Source organism: Podarcis filfolensis (assembly GCF_964270895.1).
Source record: "Podarcis filfolensis genome assembly, chromosome: 13".
NCBI classification, from domain to species: Eukaryota; Metazoa; Chordata; class Lepidosauria; order Squamata; family Lacertidae; genus Podarcis; species Podarcis filfolensis.
In genome coordinates this window covers 4409632-4427938 of record NC_139615.1, presented here as the reverse complement: position 1 = coordinate 4427938, position 18307 = coordinate 4409632, and the positions used below count along the sequence as shown (strand labels likewise).

The 18307-nt window shown below is 50.8% G+C and overlaps 1 protein-coding gene across 2 annotated transcripts in view; it reads right to left on the bottom strand.

Annotated features, from left to right (window-relative positions):
• DNAH2 (dynein axonemal heavy chain 2) overlaps positions 1-18307 on the bottom strand; it is a 137516-nt gene that overhangs the window by 79981 nt on the left and 39228 nt on the right. For both annotated transcript variants that reach the window (XM_083580733.1, XM_083580734.1), the window contains exons 14-20: positions 14300-14514; positions 14035-14181; positions 10741-10897; positions 8567-8806; positions 7964-8152; positions 7175-7322; positions 1600-1792 (exon numbers count right to left, since the gene is read on the bottom strand). In XM_083580733.1, the coding sequence (XP_083436859.1) occupies positions 1600-1792; positions 7175-7322; positions 7964-8152; positions 8567-8806; positions 10741-10897; positions 14035-14181; positions 14300-14514 (1289 nt within the window). The remainder of the gene's footprint in view (positions 1-1599; positions 1793-7174; positions 7323-7963; positions 8153-8566; positions 8807-10740; positions 10898-14034; positions 14182-14299; positions 14515-18307) is intronic.

The window sequence follows — 18307 nt, the reverse complement described above, 5'->3', positions numbered from 1 at the left end:
CGAGTCCTGCCCTCCAGGGCAGCAGAAAACAAGCTGGCAGCCCTTAAGCTGTTTGAAGACGGCTCTCATATCACTTTTCAGTCTTCTCTTCTCTGGGCTAACCTTCCCCAGTTCCCTCAACTGTTCTTCCTTAAGGCTTGGTTTCCAGTCCCCTGATCATCTTGGTTGCCCTCTTCTGTACCCATTCTAGCTTATCAATATCCTTCTTAAATTGTGGCGCCCAGAACTAGACACAGGACTCCAGGTGGCATCTGACCAAGACCAAATAAACCGGTACTAGGCTGATCGCCAAAGAATGGATGCTTTTGAATTCTGGTGCTGGAGGAGACTCTTGAGAGTCCCATGGACTGCAAGAAGATCAAACCTATCCATTCTGAAGGAAATCAGCCCTGAGTGCTCACTGGAAGGACAGATCCTGAAGCTGAGGCTCCAAGACTTTGGCCACCTCATGAGAAGAGAAGACTCCCTGGAAAAGACCCTGATGTTGGGAAAGATGGAGGGCACAAGGAGAAGGGGAGGACAGAGGACAAGATGGTGGGACAGTGTTCTCGAAGAGTTTGGATTTGGATTTGATATCCCGCTTTATCACTACCCGAAGGAGTCTCAAAGCGGCTAACATTCTCCTTTTCCCTTCCTCCCCCACAACAAACACTCTGTGAGGTGAGTGAGGCTGAGAGACTTCAGAGAAGTGTGACTGGCCCAAGGTCACCCAGCAGCTGCATGAGGAGGAGCAGAGACGCGAACCCGGTTCCCCAGATTACGAGACTATTGCTCTTAACCACTACACCACATTGGCTCTCAACACGAGCTACAAACACAAGTTTGACCAAACTGCGGGAGGCAGTGGAAGACAGGAGTGCCTGGCGTGCTCTGGTCCAGGGGGTGACAAAGAGTCGGACACAACTAAACAACAACAACATTACTTCCCTTGACCTGGATACTAGCCTAGAATAGCATTAGCTTTTTTGCTGATGCATCACATTGTTGACTCATGTTCAGCTTGTGTTCTACTAAGACCCCAAGATCCTTTTCATATGCACTGCTGTGAAGCCAGGTGTACTACTGGCAACTGAGAGATAGCAGGCCCTGACCGAGAAACCTTGGCCCCACGTGCCTGCAGGGGCAGATTCCACCTTTCCAGCAGGTGACTGGCCCCTGCTAGTTACACAGCCCTCTCAGTGGAGCTCTCAAACCTTTGCCTCCTGAATTGCACCCCCCTTCCCCACCCCGCCTTCTGGTCCCTTTCATTTCTCCTTCAAAGCACAGCCCTGCCTTTCTTCCATACGGTCTTTCATTGGCAAAGTTCTTTGGAGCAACCATATTTGCACCTGCTGTGCCTATGGATTTGCCCAAGTGCCAACTTCTATAGTGTTGATCCTGCCTTGCAGTCTGGGCTTGTGCCTCTCAAGAGCCGAGAACGAGATCGGGCTGCACTTTCCAGGTGGAAAACTGATGGCGCAATCTTAGTGGCTCACACAGGGCATTGAGGCAACAATCTTCTCCTCTTGTTGGGCTGTGAGCATTGTTGTTAACCCCCTCACCTCTGAGCGTGGGGAGTTCCAAAGAGCCCCTTATAGGTTTATCCTCAAACCCTCTTACCGAGCAGTGTCCGCATCGAAAGACGACACCAGGGGGTTGAGGTGCCGGTAGCGGTTGATGAAGGCATCCTTGTTGACCTCCCAAATCTCGCGGTACACATCCCAGGTCTTCAGGTACGCCTGGAGGTGTGTCGCGTTGGACTGCATGCCGGCGCTGATCTGCGACTGGATTTTCTTTATGTCCTCGTCCCGCTCTGGGGGAGGATAAAGAAGAAAAGCCAAATTTGTGATGCTGTCATGACAGCGACACCAGCAAACTCCACGCCGAGGCCATCAGCTCCTGGCAGCCAAGCAACCAGTCTTCCTGGACCAAGTTCATGCTTTCCAGGCATCTAATAATAATAATACCTTTATTGTCATTGTGCAACCTGTGTACAATGAAATTAAACGAGCCCCCCCCAAAACACTCAATCTCTTATCGAACAACACACCACCTCGCAAGTCAGTTTCGCTATGTTATTTTCCATTCAACCTCAGGCAGAATGGAGACGAGCAGGAGGACCCACGCCATCAAAATTAGCCATGCAACAGGCCCTGGTAGCACTTACCCCAGGACTTCTTAAGGAACTCAAAAGGCGACACTGCTGAACCTCTCACAAAATGTACAACTTCTAACTAAAATTGGCCTCCAAACAAGAGGCTTTGAAAGTAGCCAAAGTAGGCTCCTTTTAGAAGAAGAAGAAGAAGAGGAGGAGGAGGAGATTCAGGATTTATTGGGTAAATTGGTAGAAAGCATGATCAAATATATTTATTTATTTAAAATATTTACAAACTGCCTTTCTGAACTATATCCACACAAGGCAGCAAACCATACAGCTAAAAAAAAAAAAAGGACAATATGTTATGATATGATTCATATACTGAAAAGTTTTTTAAAAATGACAAAAGTAGCAATGCCTTAAAATAGGTTTGGGGGGGTTTTTTTGTTCAAATAAAAATGGTGGGCAGAAGGAACAAGACAGAGGGAGGGAGAATGGGGTGGAGGGAACTCCCCCCCCGCCCACTCTGAGAATACTAGAACCAACATGGATGGGCAGCAGATTCAGGGCAGGCAACAGGACGGGCCTCTTCCATGCTCCTGCCAACCTAGCAGTTCAAAAGCACGAAGTTCAAGTAGATAAATAGGTACCGCTCCGGCGGGAAGGTAAACGGTGTTTCCGTGCGCTGCTCTGGTTCGCCAGAAGCGGCTTAGTCCTGCTGGCCACATGACCCGGAAGCTGTACGCCGGCTCCCTCGGCCAATAAAGCGAGATGAGCGCCGCAACCCCAGAGTCGTCCGTGACTGGACCTAATGGTCAGGGGTCCCTTTTACCTCCATGTAACACAAGGGAGGAGCCTAATCTGGATCAGGGCCCTGGTGGCAGCCGAGGGGGCAGTGTTAACCCTTTCCTTCTGCACCGTGCCCCCCCTGTCTCCCAGCTGCCCCAGGAGGACAACTGGTAGGTCACCCTGTCCAGTGGCAAAGGGGGTGCTGAGACACCAGCTCTGTAACCTTTCCCGAATCATCCTTGCCTTCCATGATACAGTGCTCTGGTGTCTTCCAAGGAATCATGGAATCGTAGAGGTGGAAAGGACCCCAAGGACCACCGAGTCAGCCCCCTGCAATGCAGGAATCACAGCTCAAGAATCCCTGGCAGGTGGCTATCCAACCTCTGCTTAAAAACCTCCAATAAAAGAAGGAGTCAATTCCACTGTTGAACAGCTCCTAACGTCAGAAAGTTCTTCCTAACATTTAATCGCAGTGTCATTTCTTGGGATTTGAATCCGTTGAATCATAGAATCTTTGGAGTTGGAAGGGACCCAAGGGCCATCTAGTCCAACCCCCTGCAATTGTTCGGGTCCTAATCTCCAGAGCAGAAGAAAACGAGCTTTTTCCATGTGACAGCCCTTCTGGCATCTGGCTATCATCATCATCCTCTTCATCCTGGAGAAGAGTGACTAGTGGGGTGCCACAGGGTTCTGTCTTGGGCCCGGTCTTATTCAACATCTTTATCGACGACTTGGATGATGGACTCAAGGGCATCCTGATCAAATTTGCAGATGACACCAAACTGGGAGGGGTGGCTAACACCCCAGAGGACAGGATCACACTTCAAAACGACCTTGACAGATTAGAGAACTGGGCCAAAACAAACAAGATGAATTTTAACAGGGAGAAATGTAAAGTATTGCACTTGGGCAAAAAAAATGAGAGGCACAAATACAAGATGGGTGACACCTGGCTTGAGAGCACTACATGTGAAAAGGATCTAGGAGTCTTGGTTGACCACAAACTTGACATGAGCCAACAGTGTGACGCGGCAGCTTAAAAAGCCAATGCAATTCTGGGCTGCATCAATAGGAGTATAGCATCTAGATCAAGGGAAGTAATAGTGCCACTGTATTCTGCTCTGGTCAGACCTCACCTGGAGTACTGTGTCCAGTTCTGGGCACCACAGTTCAAGAAGGACACTGACAAACTGGAACGTGTCCAGAGGAGGGCAACCAAAATGGTCAAAGGCCTGGAAACGATGCCTTATGAGGAACGGCTAAGGGAGCTGGGCATGTTTAGCCTGGAGAAGAGGAGGTTAAGGGGTGATATGATAGCCATGTTCAAATATATAAAAGGATGTCACATAGAGGAGGGAGAAAGGTTGTTTTCTGCTGCTCCAGAGAAGCGGACACGGAGCAATGGATCCAAACTACAAGAAAGAAGATTCCACCTAAACATTAGGAAGAACTTCCTGACAGTAAGAGCTGTTCGACAGTGGAATTTGCTGCCAAGGAGTGTGGTGGAGTCTCCTTCTTTGGAGGTCTTTAAGCAGAGGCTTGACAACCATATGTCAGGAGTGCTCTGATGGTGTTTCCTGCTTGGCAGGGGGTTGGACTCGATGGCCCTTGTGGTCTCTTCCAACTCTATGATTCTATGATTCTATGATCATCATCTCCCCTCCAAGCTTCACAAACCACCAGGAAAACAAGCCCTACAGGCTTTCTTTTACAGCATCCTTTGCAGAGTTGGTGCCCTCTGTTGCTGGGGAGCTGATGGCAGTTGCGATACAAGACATCCAGGGGGCACCAGCTTGGCAAAGGCTGTTTTAGCAGAAGCTGGGAACAATTATCAGGTGCGAGCCAAAGGCACCTCCTTTCCCTGACCCCTTTTCCGGCATATGGGGGAAGGCGCCCGGCTCAGCCTGAACCTCCCCGCACAGGTCTTCTATTACTCAAGCGTCACCTATCTACCCAGACTTCCCGCAGAGCTTCCAGGAGATGCAAAACCACCACCATGAATCACACATGGCGACACAAACAAGCCTAATGTGCGAGCATCTGCGAGGAAGGAGGGGGGGGGAGGTAAGGGAAAGCAGCAGCGGCAGAATAACACCCAAGTCTTCCTGGGACTCAGCCCAGAAAAGAGGCTGAAGGAAGCGGCGGGGAAGGAGGGGGAGAAGAGGAGAAGGAGACAAAAGCCAGGAGGAGGTGAGCCGAAAGCCTGTGTGCGCAGTCGGTTCATACGTGGCTGGAGTTCAGAGTGCACCTCTCGCCCTCGCTCTCTCCTTGACTGCAAGCCCTTGCAAATTCCACAGCTCTCCTTTGCTTGCCAGCTGCACTACACAAGGACTGCTAAAGACCATGTAATGACTCCCGAGCTAACAGGGAGGCCAGCTTGGCTCAGACCCCTTCCCAGCTCAAAACTAACAAACTCTGCAGCTACTAAAAACCCATCCCGTCCCTCCACAAAATGCACTCCACAAATCACTGCTTTGTTTAATCATGCTCTGGGCGTCTCCTAACCCCTTATACTGTCCTTCCGTTTAATGCCATTTGCACACCATTCCTCCCTCCCCAATAGGGCTTCTGATGCCCCCCCCAATTTTAGGCATAGACCAAGAGGCAAGAGGATTGGTGGAGGGGGTGTGGTGGAGATCTTGTGGGAGGCCAGACTGTATTTTGGGGGGACAACGAACAAATTCCTATGCCCCACAAATCACCCAGAGATGCATTTTAAATAAAAACGCACATTCTACTCATGTAAAAACACACAGATTCCCGGACCGCCAGCGGGCTGGATATAGAAGGCAATTGGGCCAGATCCAGCCCATGGGCCTTAGTTTGCCTACCCATGGCCTAGGATCTAGGAGACAGGGGTTCGAATCCCAGGAACTGCCACCCATTTTGCATCTCCAGGCCCATCAGCTCTCGGGCCTGGCATCTCCCATGTTTATGCAAATGCTCTCTATACAGAGGTTAAGAAGCATGTCATTTCCTGATGATTATGATTGAATGCTGTCCTCAAAGAGGCTCACCCGTTGCTTCCTCCGATGTCTTTTCAGCACCAATCACAGGCAAAACAGTTGGCTTTATCTGAAAGGTGTTTCTCCTTGTGTGTATGAATGTCTCCAAGGGTGATGGGGGAGTTAAAGCCACTTGGAGACAACCAATACCCAAGGCGAGACTGAACCATTGAGGGTTTTCCCCCTGAAAGGCTTTCTCCCAGGCTTTTAGATAGTTTTTGCCATGCTCATCGGCTTATTCAGGTCTCCTACAATTCTCCTGCCTTTATCGGCTTTTATTGGGCAGTCTCCAACTAAGGCATCTCATCGGTGCAAGGATTTACATTTATGCAACCCTCCTCTCCAAAATCGCCACCCCCAGAGGAATCGCAGAACCCCTAGAACAGATTTAGGGGCATGAAAGAGGGGCAAGTTCCACTGAACAAGCGTAAATCCTTGTGCTGACTAAAAACATTACTTGGCATCGCATTGGATATACCATATTTTCCGCATCATAGGACACACCGGACAATAGGACGCACCTTGTTTTAGAGGGGGGAGAACAAGGAAAAAAAATTCTCCCCCTCTCTGCCCAGCGCCCCTTCAGCGAAGCGGCAGGAGGTGCTGCGCAGAGAGAGGGAGAATTTCCCCCCTCTTGTTTTCCCCCTCTAAAACAAGGTGCCGTTTAAGGTGCGTTCAGTCGCCTTCAGGCGGCTACCTTGGAAGCCTGGAGAGCGAGAGGGGTCGGTGCGCACTGACCCCTCTCGCTCTCCAGGCTTCAGGTTCCTTTCGACCTGCTCTTTGGGGCTGGCGGGGGGAAGCCCACCACCAGCCCCAAAGAGCAGGTCGGGGAGCAGCGGAAAGGCGCGCAGCGGAGAGGCTGCTGCCATAGCCGCGCGTCACCTCTCCAGCCGGGAGAGGGTCGCGGGGCTATGGCGTCTTCGCTCCATAGGACGCACACACATTTCCCCTTCATTTTTGAAGGGGGAAAGGTGCGTCCTATGGAGCGAAAAATACAGTAACCCGTTGTTTTTAAACCATCTCAGCAACCTGGCTGAAGGGTGGGGTTAAGAATTCCTGAAATAAAGTATGAAATAAGTAACTGAATAAGACTTTGGAATTGACTGTCATTCCTGGCTGGGCTCGGAAGCGCCCAGTCCTGGTGGGCTTTGTTGGATGCAAGCTTTGAATGTGAGAGGAGGTGGCTCAGTGGCCTCCGATCTGGCATGGGAGAGGGACAGAAGCCACAAAGAAGACCTGTCTGTGAAGAACCGACAGTTGGAGCTGCCTGGACAACGCCTTCAAGCCAAAGCAGCCTCCTTACCCACGAGGAGGTAGATGGGGTCCCGGGGAAACTTGCGCCTGACGAGGATCTCTGGGAGGTGGCGGAAGACCGAGATGCTGGTGATCAGGTGGGTGCTGATGTCATTGACCATGCTGGCCAGCTGGGCGAGCATTGGAGAAAACTCCACCTGCAGAAGCCAAAGGGAACAGGTCAGCAGGAAGGGGGAAGAAGCCCAAAGCAAACTCCCTAGAGAAGAAGCGCTGAGCATCACTCTCCACCCCAGAGCCCCTGGGCTAGGGTTGGGACCTGAGCAGAAAGAAAATCTCCTGGTAATATTTTTTTTAAAAATCAGCAAGCGTTTATTTCACCATAATCATCATGTGCAATTGCAAAATGTGACGCAGCATCCACACACATTCATCCCACCCTGTAATTACCATATTTTTTGCTCTATAAGACTCACTTTTTTCCTCCTAAAAAGTAAGGGGAAATGTGTGTGTGCGTCTTATGGAGCGAATGCAGGCTGTGCAGCTATCCCAGAAGCCAAAACAGCAAGAGGGATTGCCGCTTTCACTGCGCAGCGATCCCTCTTGCTGTTCTGGCTTCTGAGATTCAGAATATTTTTTTTCTTGTTTTCCTCCTCCAAAAACCAGGTGTGTCTTGTGGTCTGGTGCGTCTTATAGAGCGGAAAATACGATAATTTGCGACATGACACTGGGGTTCTGCATTTCAAAATTAAAATACATGAATGGCGAGGTGTGGGGCTTCGGAGCAGCTTCCCTGAAGAGCTCAGGGGCAGGCCGAGGTGGGAGGCGGCAAGAGGCTCACCTGAGGGGTCTGGCCTGGATAGTTGTCCTGCAGAATCACCTTCACCCTGAAGAGGGGGTTGGGGCTGCTCTTGCCATCGCCATTGATGGCTTTGGAGAGCTCCATCAGGGACCACTTGACATTGAGGCGCAGGGCGTCTTCCATCATCCTGTCCATCTTCGTGGTGTAGTTGTACCAGTGCTGGTGGACCTGGGGGGCAGGAGGAGGGGGAGGAGGGACACGTGGGGAAATGTTGACTCTTTCTAGGATCAAGCATGTCCGTTGTGCCCCTGAATCCCTCTGGAAGCAACTTTGCCCAGGGATGCCAAGGACAAGCGGAGCCTGTTAATGAGGGAACAGCTGGCCCGATGCCCAGGCAGCCCCACCTTCCTCCATATGCACGCTTAGCACTTCAGCGAAATGTCACGGCCTCTGCTGGGACTGTCATTCCACAACAAAGCTCACAACAAAGCTAAGGGAAGCAACAGCACCACCTGCTGGCAGATACAGGAATCAAACATGCAATGTGCTTCACTTCCCTTCAGCGTCATTCAGCTCTTTCCAAAGCACTCCAAACGAGGCTGCGCAAAGCAGTAAGACTGGCTTTTTCCCCGGCCTCCTCACCTCTGGCCCATCGTTCTTAAAGACTTCGTATGTCTGCCGCATGATGTCAATGCACTCTTCGTGGATGGCGACCAGTTTCTTCTGCACCAAGTCCCGGTGGTCCTCCTGGTCTTCCTCAAACTCCAGGTCGTTGTAGACCCTTTTGCCAGTGATGCGCACCAGAAAAGCCTCGCTTATCTGCTGGGCCTTGCGGGCGATGGCCAAGGTGGAGGCCTTGTATTCATTCACAATGTTCTGCACCTGTTGTGGGAAAGCCAAAGGGAAGGGGGGAGGAAGAGACTTAAGTAGGTTCAGGAGGGGAAAGCGGGGCAGACTTAGCGCTGGAAGAGGCACCAAACCCATATGCCTAGTGCGGAGACCAGCCTCCTTGCTGCATTAGGAGAGGCCTGGGGGAATCCTGCTTGAAGGCCCCCTGGGCAGAGCAGCCCTGGAGCCACGAGGAAAAGAGCAGAAGGGAAATGGGCAACCGCACCTCGCAGCACTGCCAGGTAGGCACTTCCGCAGGGATTTTGCCGAGAGGGGGAGAAATTAAAACATTTGAAGGCTTTTTTCTCACAAGAATAGTGCCTGTACATTTGGCCTCATATCACCTAGGTTCTACAGATGCTAAACATGCATTTAAAATAATAGTAATAATAATATTAACAGTAGGAAGATGGAAAGGTGGGTATCTGGGGGCTGTGGCTCATCTGGGGAGAGAGGACGTGTCCCCCTTTGTCGTCATCCCCTGCCTGCAGATGATGATGATGATGATTAATTGAATTTATATACCACCCTATACCCAGGGGTTTCAGGGCAGTTCACAGAATAAAATCAGTATCTAAAACCACAAAATACATAATAAAAATTAAAAAAACAACCCAATAGCCCCAGATGTGCACGCCACTTTGATAACACCACAGGAAGCCACAGTCACTGGAGGTGGAGGACAGGAGGGGTGGCAACCAGAGGATAACTGTGGGGGTGGGAAAAGACTTCAGACAAGGGGGCACAGCAACAAGAGGGGCTGGCCAAGTCGGGGGGGAGGGGCTTTGGCTCCTTTTTAGAAGTTCTCTTTGCAGCAGAGAGGAAGCCCAGAGAACTGCCTCCCAATCAGGAGCTTGTCCAAACTTCACTTGTGCCCTGCCTAGAAAGCATGGGTCTTAACCCCTTTGCTCCGCTCCTTTCCAAAGGAAACCTCGTTCTTTAGCTATAGATCGGAACAAATGGCAATCTGGGGGAAACTCGAATTGCCATTTGCTCCAACTGAGCGGCGAAGAGCAATTTTCCCCGGAGGAAAGCGGTGGAACAAGAAGAAGTGTAGATACGCCCCCGTTCGAAAAGTAGGTGCTTGCGTGGCACAGTAAGTGGTGTGGAGAGCAGACAGGTCCTAAGGCAGAACAGATATTTTGGAGAAAGGAAAGCCTGCCCAGAACATCCCTAGAATTGCCCGCCCCCCTTGCCCCTCAGAGGTCTGGGAAGGGAAGACATCCAGCAGCATGCAGGGTCCCCAGCACCCCAGGGCAGAAAGCAGCCTGACCAGGGCCGTCTTAAGCATATCCAGTGCCGTGGTGCAAATATGTCGCTGCCACCCCTCCCCCCCCCATTTCCCAGAGTTGTCAACCTTTTTTAAGGGGGGGGGGACTTTGGTCCGGCTAGTTTACATCTCGTGATCCGACACGCACTGGGCGCTGCACGTAAGAAGAGCCCGGATCGCAGCCCAGGCGGCCTCCCGCGCCCTCCCGCGAAGCCTCCCTCTAAGCGCACGGCACCCCTTATCTGCCCCCGTCCAGGGAAGGGCCAGCAAGCAGATCAAGTGGCTCACCAGCTGTCCCATCCTCGCTCGGTGCCAGGATTGCACAGGGCGCTTCCCTGCTCTGCTCACAAACTCCGCAGGGAGGCGCGCAAGCAGCGACGCAGCCAGAGAGGGGTGGGAGAGACACGCCTGCCTCACCCTGTGCCCTCCCCGATTGCACCCGCCAGGCGCCCAGGCAGCCCCAGCAGGAGGGGACGCAAAGGGGCTTCCCTGAGCCGGACACAGCACGCTCCAGTGGGTGGTTGAGAGGAGAGGAACGGGCTGCCCCAGAGCGGGGAAGGGAGCAAACCCTGACTCTCCTTCCTGGACACTCAGCCTGTGGCGCCCTCCAAAATCTGGCACAAAATCTGTCTGTGGGTAAGACGCCCCTGAGCCTGACCTTGCTGGCGTGCAGCCGGCATTCCGATATAAAGACGGTGCTTGCTCCTTTGAGGGACCAGAGCAGCTTCTTCAGGCCAGGCTGGATCTTCCTGTCCAGGTAGCGGATGCGTTCCCGGAAGAGGCCCCTCTCCTCCGCAGACAGCATGCCGATGATCCTGAGCACCGGGGCGGCAGGGGGAGATGGATGAGACCCAGCCACAGAAGCAGCCCTTCCTTCCCCACCAAACCGGCCAAAAGGTTGCAAAGACCGAAGTCTTGCAGCCAAAATACACGACCCTAGCCCCTGACGGCCAAACAGTATTTCTGCGATCTACCTGAACGCTCTTCGTTAGTGCATAACTGTCTTTGCATCTGGGGTTGGTTTTATGTGGTTCTGGACTATGCTGTTTGTGTTACTGCAAGCCATTCTGGGACCTTCTGAGGGTGAATGGCAGGTAATCATCCGCATCATGGTGCATCCTTCCAGGTGCACCTGATTTGCCCTAAATCACTGTGATTGCAGGTCTCTGAGGCGGGACTGGCCCAAATCTCTATGGACATATATTCGTGTTCCCTTAAGAATGCTGTCAGCAAGAATATTATTGGCCCAAAAATGGAAGCAAGAAGAACTACCAACATTAGAAGAATGGAGGATGAAATTGATGGACTACGCAGAATTAGACAAGCTAACAGGAAGGATCCGAGACCGGCGAGACCAGAGGTTTACCGAAGACTGGACTAAATTTACTGAGCATCTGAAAAGTATTTGTGATGATCGGATTACGTTTGTAGGACTACAAGGAGTTCTGCGAGGAGTAATTTAAGAAATATTGTAAAAAGGGAAAGGGAGAAATGATTTGCTAGAAAAGGTAAAGGCAATATTAAGTTAAGAATTGCAGGAGAAATAATCAAGACGGAAGGCTACCAGAGATGCTGAAGGAAGTCCAAACAAGGACATATGTATAATAATTTGGGTGGTATGTCTTTAAAATTTTTGTATGCTAAAAATTAATAAAAAATATTTTATATATATATATATATATATATAAAAAGAATGCTGTCAGAGAGCCCGGCAGCTGGATCAGACTAATGGACCACCTAGTTCAGCTCTCCCCATTTCCCACTATAGCCAACCCACAAGCAGGAGCATGAAGACAGCAGACCTTCCCAACTGCTGCTCCTCAGAACCAATGTTATTCAGATATAGACTGCCCTTGAACATGGGTGTTCCACATAGCCATCACGGCTAACGGCGCTTTGACTGCTCCTTGAATTCATCTAATTCCTTTTTAAAACCGTCGCTACGTAATGAGAACTGGCAATCTAAACCTTTCCTTTACCTTTTACTCACAGTCTTCGCTAAGCAGAATTGCACACGCACAGTTTCAGTCCCTATTTAGGGCAAACTGTCATTTATTCTTGTCTGCATTGGTGATTGTTAATAGAGAATGAGGAGGTGGTCTTTATCCCAGACTAATTAACCTGGGGGATTCGCGGGCTCGATTCTCCCCTGTGTGTATCTTAAAAGCCTCTTGCGTCTGAATGCTGAACCAAATAAAAGCCCAGCCCACAGGATGGTCTCAGGCAGCTTTCCCTGAGCTAACCGGGAGAGTTTGATGAGAAAGAGGGATTGAATGCTGCCCATTTCTCTCCCGCCGCACCAACTTGGTCTCCAATTAATTCCCAAGTGGAAAAAAAGCTAGCACAAAAGAAATGCTTACACTTGTGTCATGATAAAAATACAGCTGCCAAGACAAAGCTCGTTTCAAACAACACTTTCTCTGCAGAGAAACGCCTCCGTGTCACACTTCAAAAAGGAGACTGTGGCAAAGCAAAAGGGGGGAGGGAGAGAAAGCCCCCTCCTTGCCCAACACACCTTCGGAAATCTTAGTCAGGAAGCAAACCGCTCTTCGGATCGCCTTATGAACGCGGCGACGCCATAATATGGAAGCGAGGCTGATGCCGCAGGAACCTCCTGATCAGGGCCCCCCCCCCCGCAACCACCCATCAGAGCATGTGGGAGTTGGGGTGGCGGGAGGAACTGAACCCTCCTGCGGCAGGAGAGGCGACAGTAGCAACACTTGGGTTCGGGATGGGGGGCTGCAGGCATTGCTTCTGTACGTTGCCAACACAGCATCCCTCGGACCGTCACAAGCCAGGCAAGGAGGAGAAGGACGGTGGGATGTCCTCCTTCCCAGGAAACAGAAGCAGGAAGAAAGGGGAGTTTTCCATTGCTCAGGTGGGAGAGCTCACCCCAGGCCTCCCAAATGACTTTCCTGTGTGCCTCATGTTTGTTTTAGCCCCGTTCCTCCCTAAAGAGAATGGTCGAGCCAGGCCGCTGTTGCAGACTGAGGGTTTCAGAGGGAGCATGAACTGGGGGCAGGGGGGAAAGGATTTTTCCATGGGGATGAAGCCCCCAAGTCTGTTTTGCACAGCCCTGTCTACAAAATCAAGTGGAATCTAAAACACATACAGTGGTACCTCGGGTTAAGTACTTAATTCGTTCCAGAGGTCTGTTCTTAACCTGAAACTGTTCTTAACCTGAAGCACCACTTTAGCTAAAGGGGCCTCCTGCTGCCGCCGCGCGATTTCTGTTCTCATCCTGAAGCAAAGTTCTTAACCTGAAGCACTATTTCTGGGTTAGCGGAGTCTGTAACCTGAAGCGTATGCAACCTGAAGCGTATGTAACCCGAGGTACCACTGTATACGGATACCATCCTCCACTGAAGGAGGATTCCTTTAGTGAGACAAGAGGAGGTGCTAAGAGTGGACCACAAGGTCAGCTCTGGCCTTTGAGGTCAAAGCTTCTAGGGCCCAGAGCCCCCTCTCCCCCGCCCTGCAATCCAGACACCTGGAAACATTTCCACGAAACAAAGGAATGCCGCCATCTTTGCACAGTGCCAGACCCTTTACAAATCAAAACATTCAAATCCTTTCCAAAGCAATGAGAAGGGGGGGGGGGCATTCAGACGAGCGTGGGAGGAGTGGCTAAAAGGTGCCTCTGCTTGTTAACTGCCATCCAGACACGTGTTAACCAGAGATTCAAAAAAGCAGCTGCCTTCTGTCCTAAGTGGCATAACCCAGGCCACTGATTGCAGCAGGTAGGGAGGACAAATTAGCCTTGGCTGGCCGTAAGGTGAGAGGCACCAGCGTTTATGAAATTCACTTGTTCTATTCCACAGAACTGTAGAACGGGAAGGGGCACAAGGGGTCATTTAGTCCAACTCCCCCAAAATGCAGGAATCACAGCTAAAGAATCTGCAAATGACGAGCGCAGAAGAGAGCAATCGCCCTCCCGAAATGGCCAGCGTACCTGTTATAGTCTCGTGCCACCAGCAGCAGGTTCTCTCTCAGGTTGCGCAGGTCCTCCTTCCTTTCGTAAACCTCGACCACGTAGTGGGGGATCTCAAAGAGCACCCTTTCCCAGTAGTGGATTTCCACAAATAATTTCAGCAAATGCCTGGAAAGAGAAGGGACAGAGGCACAAGGGGGTGGGAGGGGCGTCCGGCCTCCCAGGACATGCCCAGGCTCCACGGTGCAAGGTCCCCCCCCCCACCGCCACCAATCAGCTCGCTCACTTGTCAAAATTGATGTCCAGCATCCCGGGCTTCTCCGTGCTCAAAATGAGGAGAGGGGTGTCCAGGCGCTTCAGGCTGTCCTTGTCCAGGGTCTGGGTCCATTCGTGGAAGGTCTTCCGCTCAATCTCGTCCATGGCTTGGATGAGCAGCTGGTAGGTCTGAAAGCTCTCTTCTCCGGTCCCAATGTGGGGGATGAAGTGGGCCTTGGTGAGACACTGCCAAGGAGGAGAGGAGAGGAGAGGGCCCTGCTCAGGAGCCAAGCAAGGCAGCTCCCGGGAGGCAACAGACACACCGCTTGTCCTTGCAAAGATGGCCAGCCAGGTGTGCAGGGTTAGGGACAGATTTTACTTTCTTGGGCTCCATGATCACTGCAGATGGTGACAGCAGCCACGAAATTAAAAGATGCCTGCTCCCTGGGAGAAAAGCGATGACAAACCTAGACAGCATCTTAAAAAGCAGAGACATCACCTTGCCAACAAAGGTCCGTATAGTTTTCCCAGTAGTGATGTATGGAAGTGAGAGCTGGACCATAAAGAAGGCTGATCGCCGAAGAATGGATGCTTTTGAATTCTGGTGCTGGAGGAGACTCTTGAGAGTCCCATGGACTGCAAGAAGATCAAACCTCTCCATTCTGAAGGAAATCAGCCCTGAGTGCTCACTGGAAGGACAGATCCTGAAGCTGAGGCTCCAAGACTTTGGCCACCTCATGAGAAGAGAAGACTCCCTGGAAAAGACCCTGGTGTTGGGAAAGATGGAGGGCACAAGGAGAAGGGGACGACGGAGGACGAGATGGTGGGACAGTGTTCTTGAAGCTATGAACATGAGTTTGACCAAACTGCGGGAGGCAGTGGAAGACAGGAGTGCCTGGCGTGCTCTGGTCCAGGGGGGCATGAAGAGGCGGACACGACTAAACGACTAAACAACAACAACAAATGGTTTAGGACTACAAACCTAAACGCAATAATCCACCCCTGCAATAAATCTGCCTGCTTTAAGAGATCCACTAATGAGGCCCTCCAATATATCTTTCTATCATCCAAGGTTTGCACGCTGAGGATCTGAGAATGTGCCTGTAACATTGTGACAAACTGAACTTTAAGAAAAGATCTTTAGCCAGCTGAAACACCATACTTGGCGTTTAACTACAATGTTCTATGTTCAAGTTATTTGAATGTTTATGTTCAACATTTTGTTTTCCTGTTAACCATGCTGCTTTAAACATCACCTTGCCAACAAAGGTCCGTATAGTTAAAGCTCTGATTTTCTCAGTAGTGATGTATGGAAGTGAGAGCTGGACCATAAAGAAGGCTGATAGCCGAAGAATGGATACTTTTGAATTCTGGTGCTGGAGGAGACTCTTGAGAGTCCCATGGACTGCAAGAAGATCAAACCTCTCCATTCTGAAGGAAATCAGCCCTGAGTGCTCACTGGAAGGACAGATCCTGAAGCTGAGGCTCCAAGACTTTGGCCTCCTCATGAGAAGAGAAGACTCCCTGGAAAAGACCCTGATGTTGGGAAAGATGGAGGGCGCAAGAAGAAGAGGAAGACAGGATGAGATGGTGGGACAGTGTTCTCGAAGCTACCAGCATGAGTTTGACCAAACTGCGGGAGGCAGTGGAAGACAGGAGTGCCTGGCGTGCTCTGGTCCAGGGGGTCACGAAGAGTCGGACACGACAAAACGACTCAACAACAAGAACAACAAAACTTCTTACACACTGAAGATGCAGGCCCAGGGATTTGCCCATCCACTCTGAGCATGGGTTGCTCTCCAACGTAAGAACCACCCAGCTGAATCAGGCCGACATCCTAGTCCAGCATCCCATTATCATGGGGGCCCAAAATGTGTCTGTAGGAAACTGGAAAGTGGGACCAGAACACAACAGCACTCTCCCTACATGTAATCCCCAGCAACTGACTGGCATTCAGAGGTCTATCGCCTCCGACAGCAAAGACAGGACATAGCCAATCTGGCTAGTAGTCACCAATAGCCTTATCCTCCATGAATTTGTCTAACCCTCTTTTAAACCATTCTAGCTCGTGGCCGTCGCTGCCTCCTGTGGCAGGGAGTTCCACAGTTTAACTGTGCACTATGCAAAGAAGCATCTGGGGCACAGGGTCTTTTCCATCACCCGAGAGGCCATCAGGGACTGATGCTCTGCCTCTCCTGTTCACTTAAAATGTTCCGGCAGATCCATGTTCTCCTAAGCACAGAAATACGGTAAGTTGGCAGCCACCATTTCCCACCATAGTAAAACACAGCGTCCTGGTTCTCTACCTGTGGTCAGCCTCCCCTCTTGCACTGGAAGAGTGTATGTGACTATGCCTAACTGGGAAAGGGGTAATATTAACTTAATTATCACAGCACACACCCTGGTCTTTGCAAGTCGGAAGGAGGGAATGCTAGCAGAGCAGCTGATGATTTTGAGGCTCACCTGCTTTTCACGCCCGCCCCCCTCTTTCCTTCCTCCCCCAGGATCCATCCCCCAGTCTTGAGCTCAGCTAGAACATTAGTTCGCTACTTGGGTCAACGGTGGGCACAAACGAAATGGGAAAATAAAATCCTGGTTGCCCATTAAACTCTTTCCGGTGGGTGTACTAAAGAAAACAACATATGTCACCTAGAAAAATTGGGCCAATTATTAGTGCCAAAATAAAAAATATAAAAAGCTTTTAAGGAGCTTTTGTCATTAGCAAAGCTGAATCAGGCACCACTTGTTGGTTTCCCCAGTGTGATGGTCTCCCAGCCAACGCTCAGGAAACGATGCCGTGGGCCAGGGTGTTAACGCCAATGGCCTCCAACAAGGACACAGCAGAGAAGGGATGGCTTGGCCTGCTTCCAAACTGGACACTGACTGTGGAACAGCCACACTTTGTTCACTCAAAGTGCACTTGCACAGCGCTGCGAACAAAAATCCCCCTCTTGCATTTCCCCTGCTCAGTGAGAATAAAATCCAACTTATTTTTTTAAACTCAACTGCACAATTTCCCCAGGTGTTGATGACCGACTGTGTTGTTATTCTGGCTGTATAGATTGCCGTAGCCATTTCCTTCCTCAGTTCTCTAGGAATCAACTCTACCACTTTAAGCCTTCCCTAATAGCATTAGCTTTATATCCATTTTTTTCTTTCTCCCCACTCCTGAAATGCAGCAGAGCAGGGGTTAGGAGTGCAGCGAAGTGGCAAGCATTGAACCCTTTCCCCGCATGCAACAGACCCCAAAGGATCACAGCACGGGGTGAAGTTTCAATCCACGTCCTACTGGGCTGTTCCCCAAAGTTACTCACTCCCCTGGCAAAAATACAGTAACCATAAGTGCCAACTCCCTAGGGTCCTAAGTGCCCGGGCACCCACAAATTTCAGTGCCAGTGCCAAGCATGCTGCATGGCACCCACAGGTCTGAGCCCCCACATTGGCACTCCTGGCAGGAACAAAACCTGTTGTGGAATCATGTGTCTTCTTCTCCCCATACTTCCTTGAAACAAGGTGACCCCAAGGACAATGGCGCTCCTGTATCAAAGGCGGCCCATTCTCTGAGCTAGAACGTTTTGTCCAGACTTGGCAAGCCTCACCGCAAAAGCTGCAGCTGCGTTCCAGTCATGTGTGAACAGATCCCTGGACCTGTCAGCAGCTGGGAAATCCCATGCTAAATAATACTGCAAGGGGAGCTGCACGATCAGAAGGAATCAGATCCAAAACATATGTGCTGACGCACGTATCATTCTTCCCCTGGGACGCTGTCTACCAAAAGACATTTTCCAAACCCCTCGTTTCTGAACTTTGCTTTTTCCTTTGAATGTACATAGCCAGGAAAGTATTCCCTGGGTGCAAGTGACTGGGTAAATTCCAGTAGCAGCAGCGGAGGTAAAAAAAAAGTGCAGCACAGAGGAAGTTCAAGATCAGAACAGGAAAGGGTTATAGGTGTTTTCTGGACAACCACATGTGGACACAATGGGGCTGGTGGAAACCCATAATAGGGCCTTCTCAACAGCGGCCCCGCAGCAGTGAAACT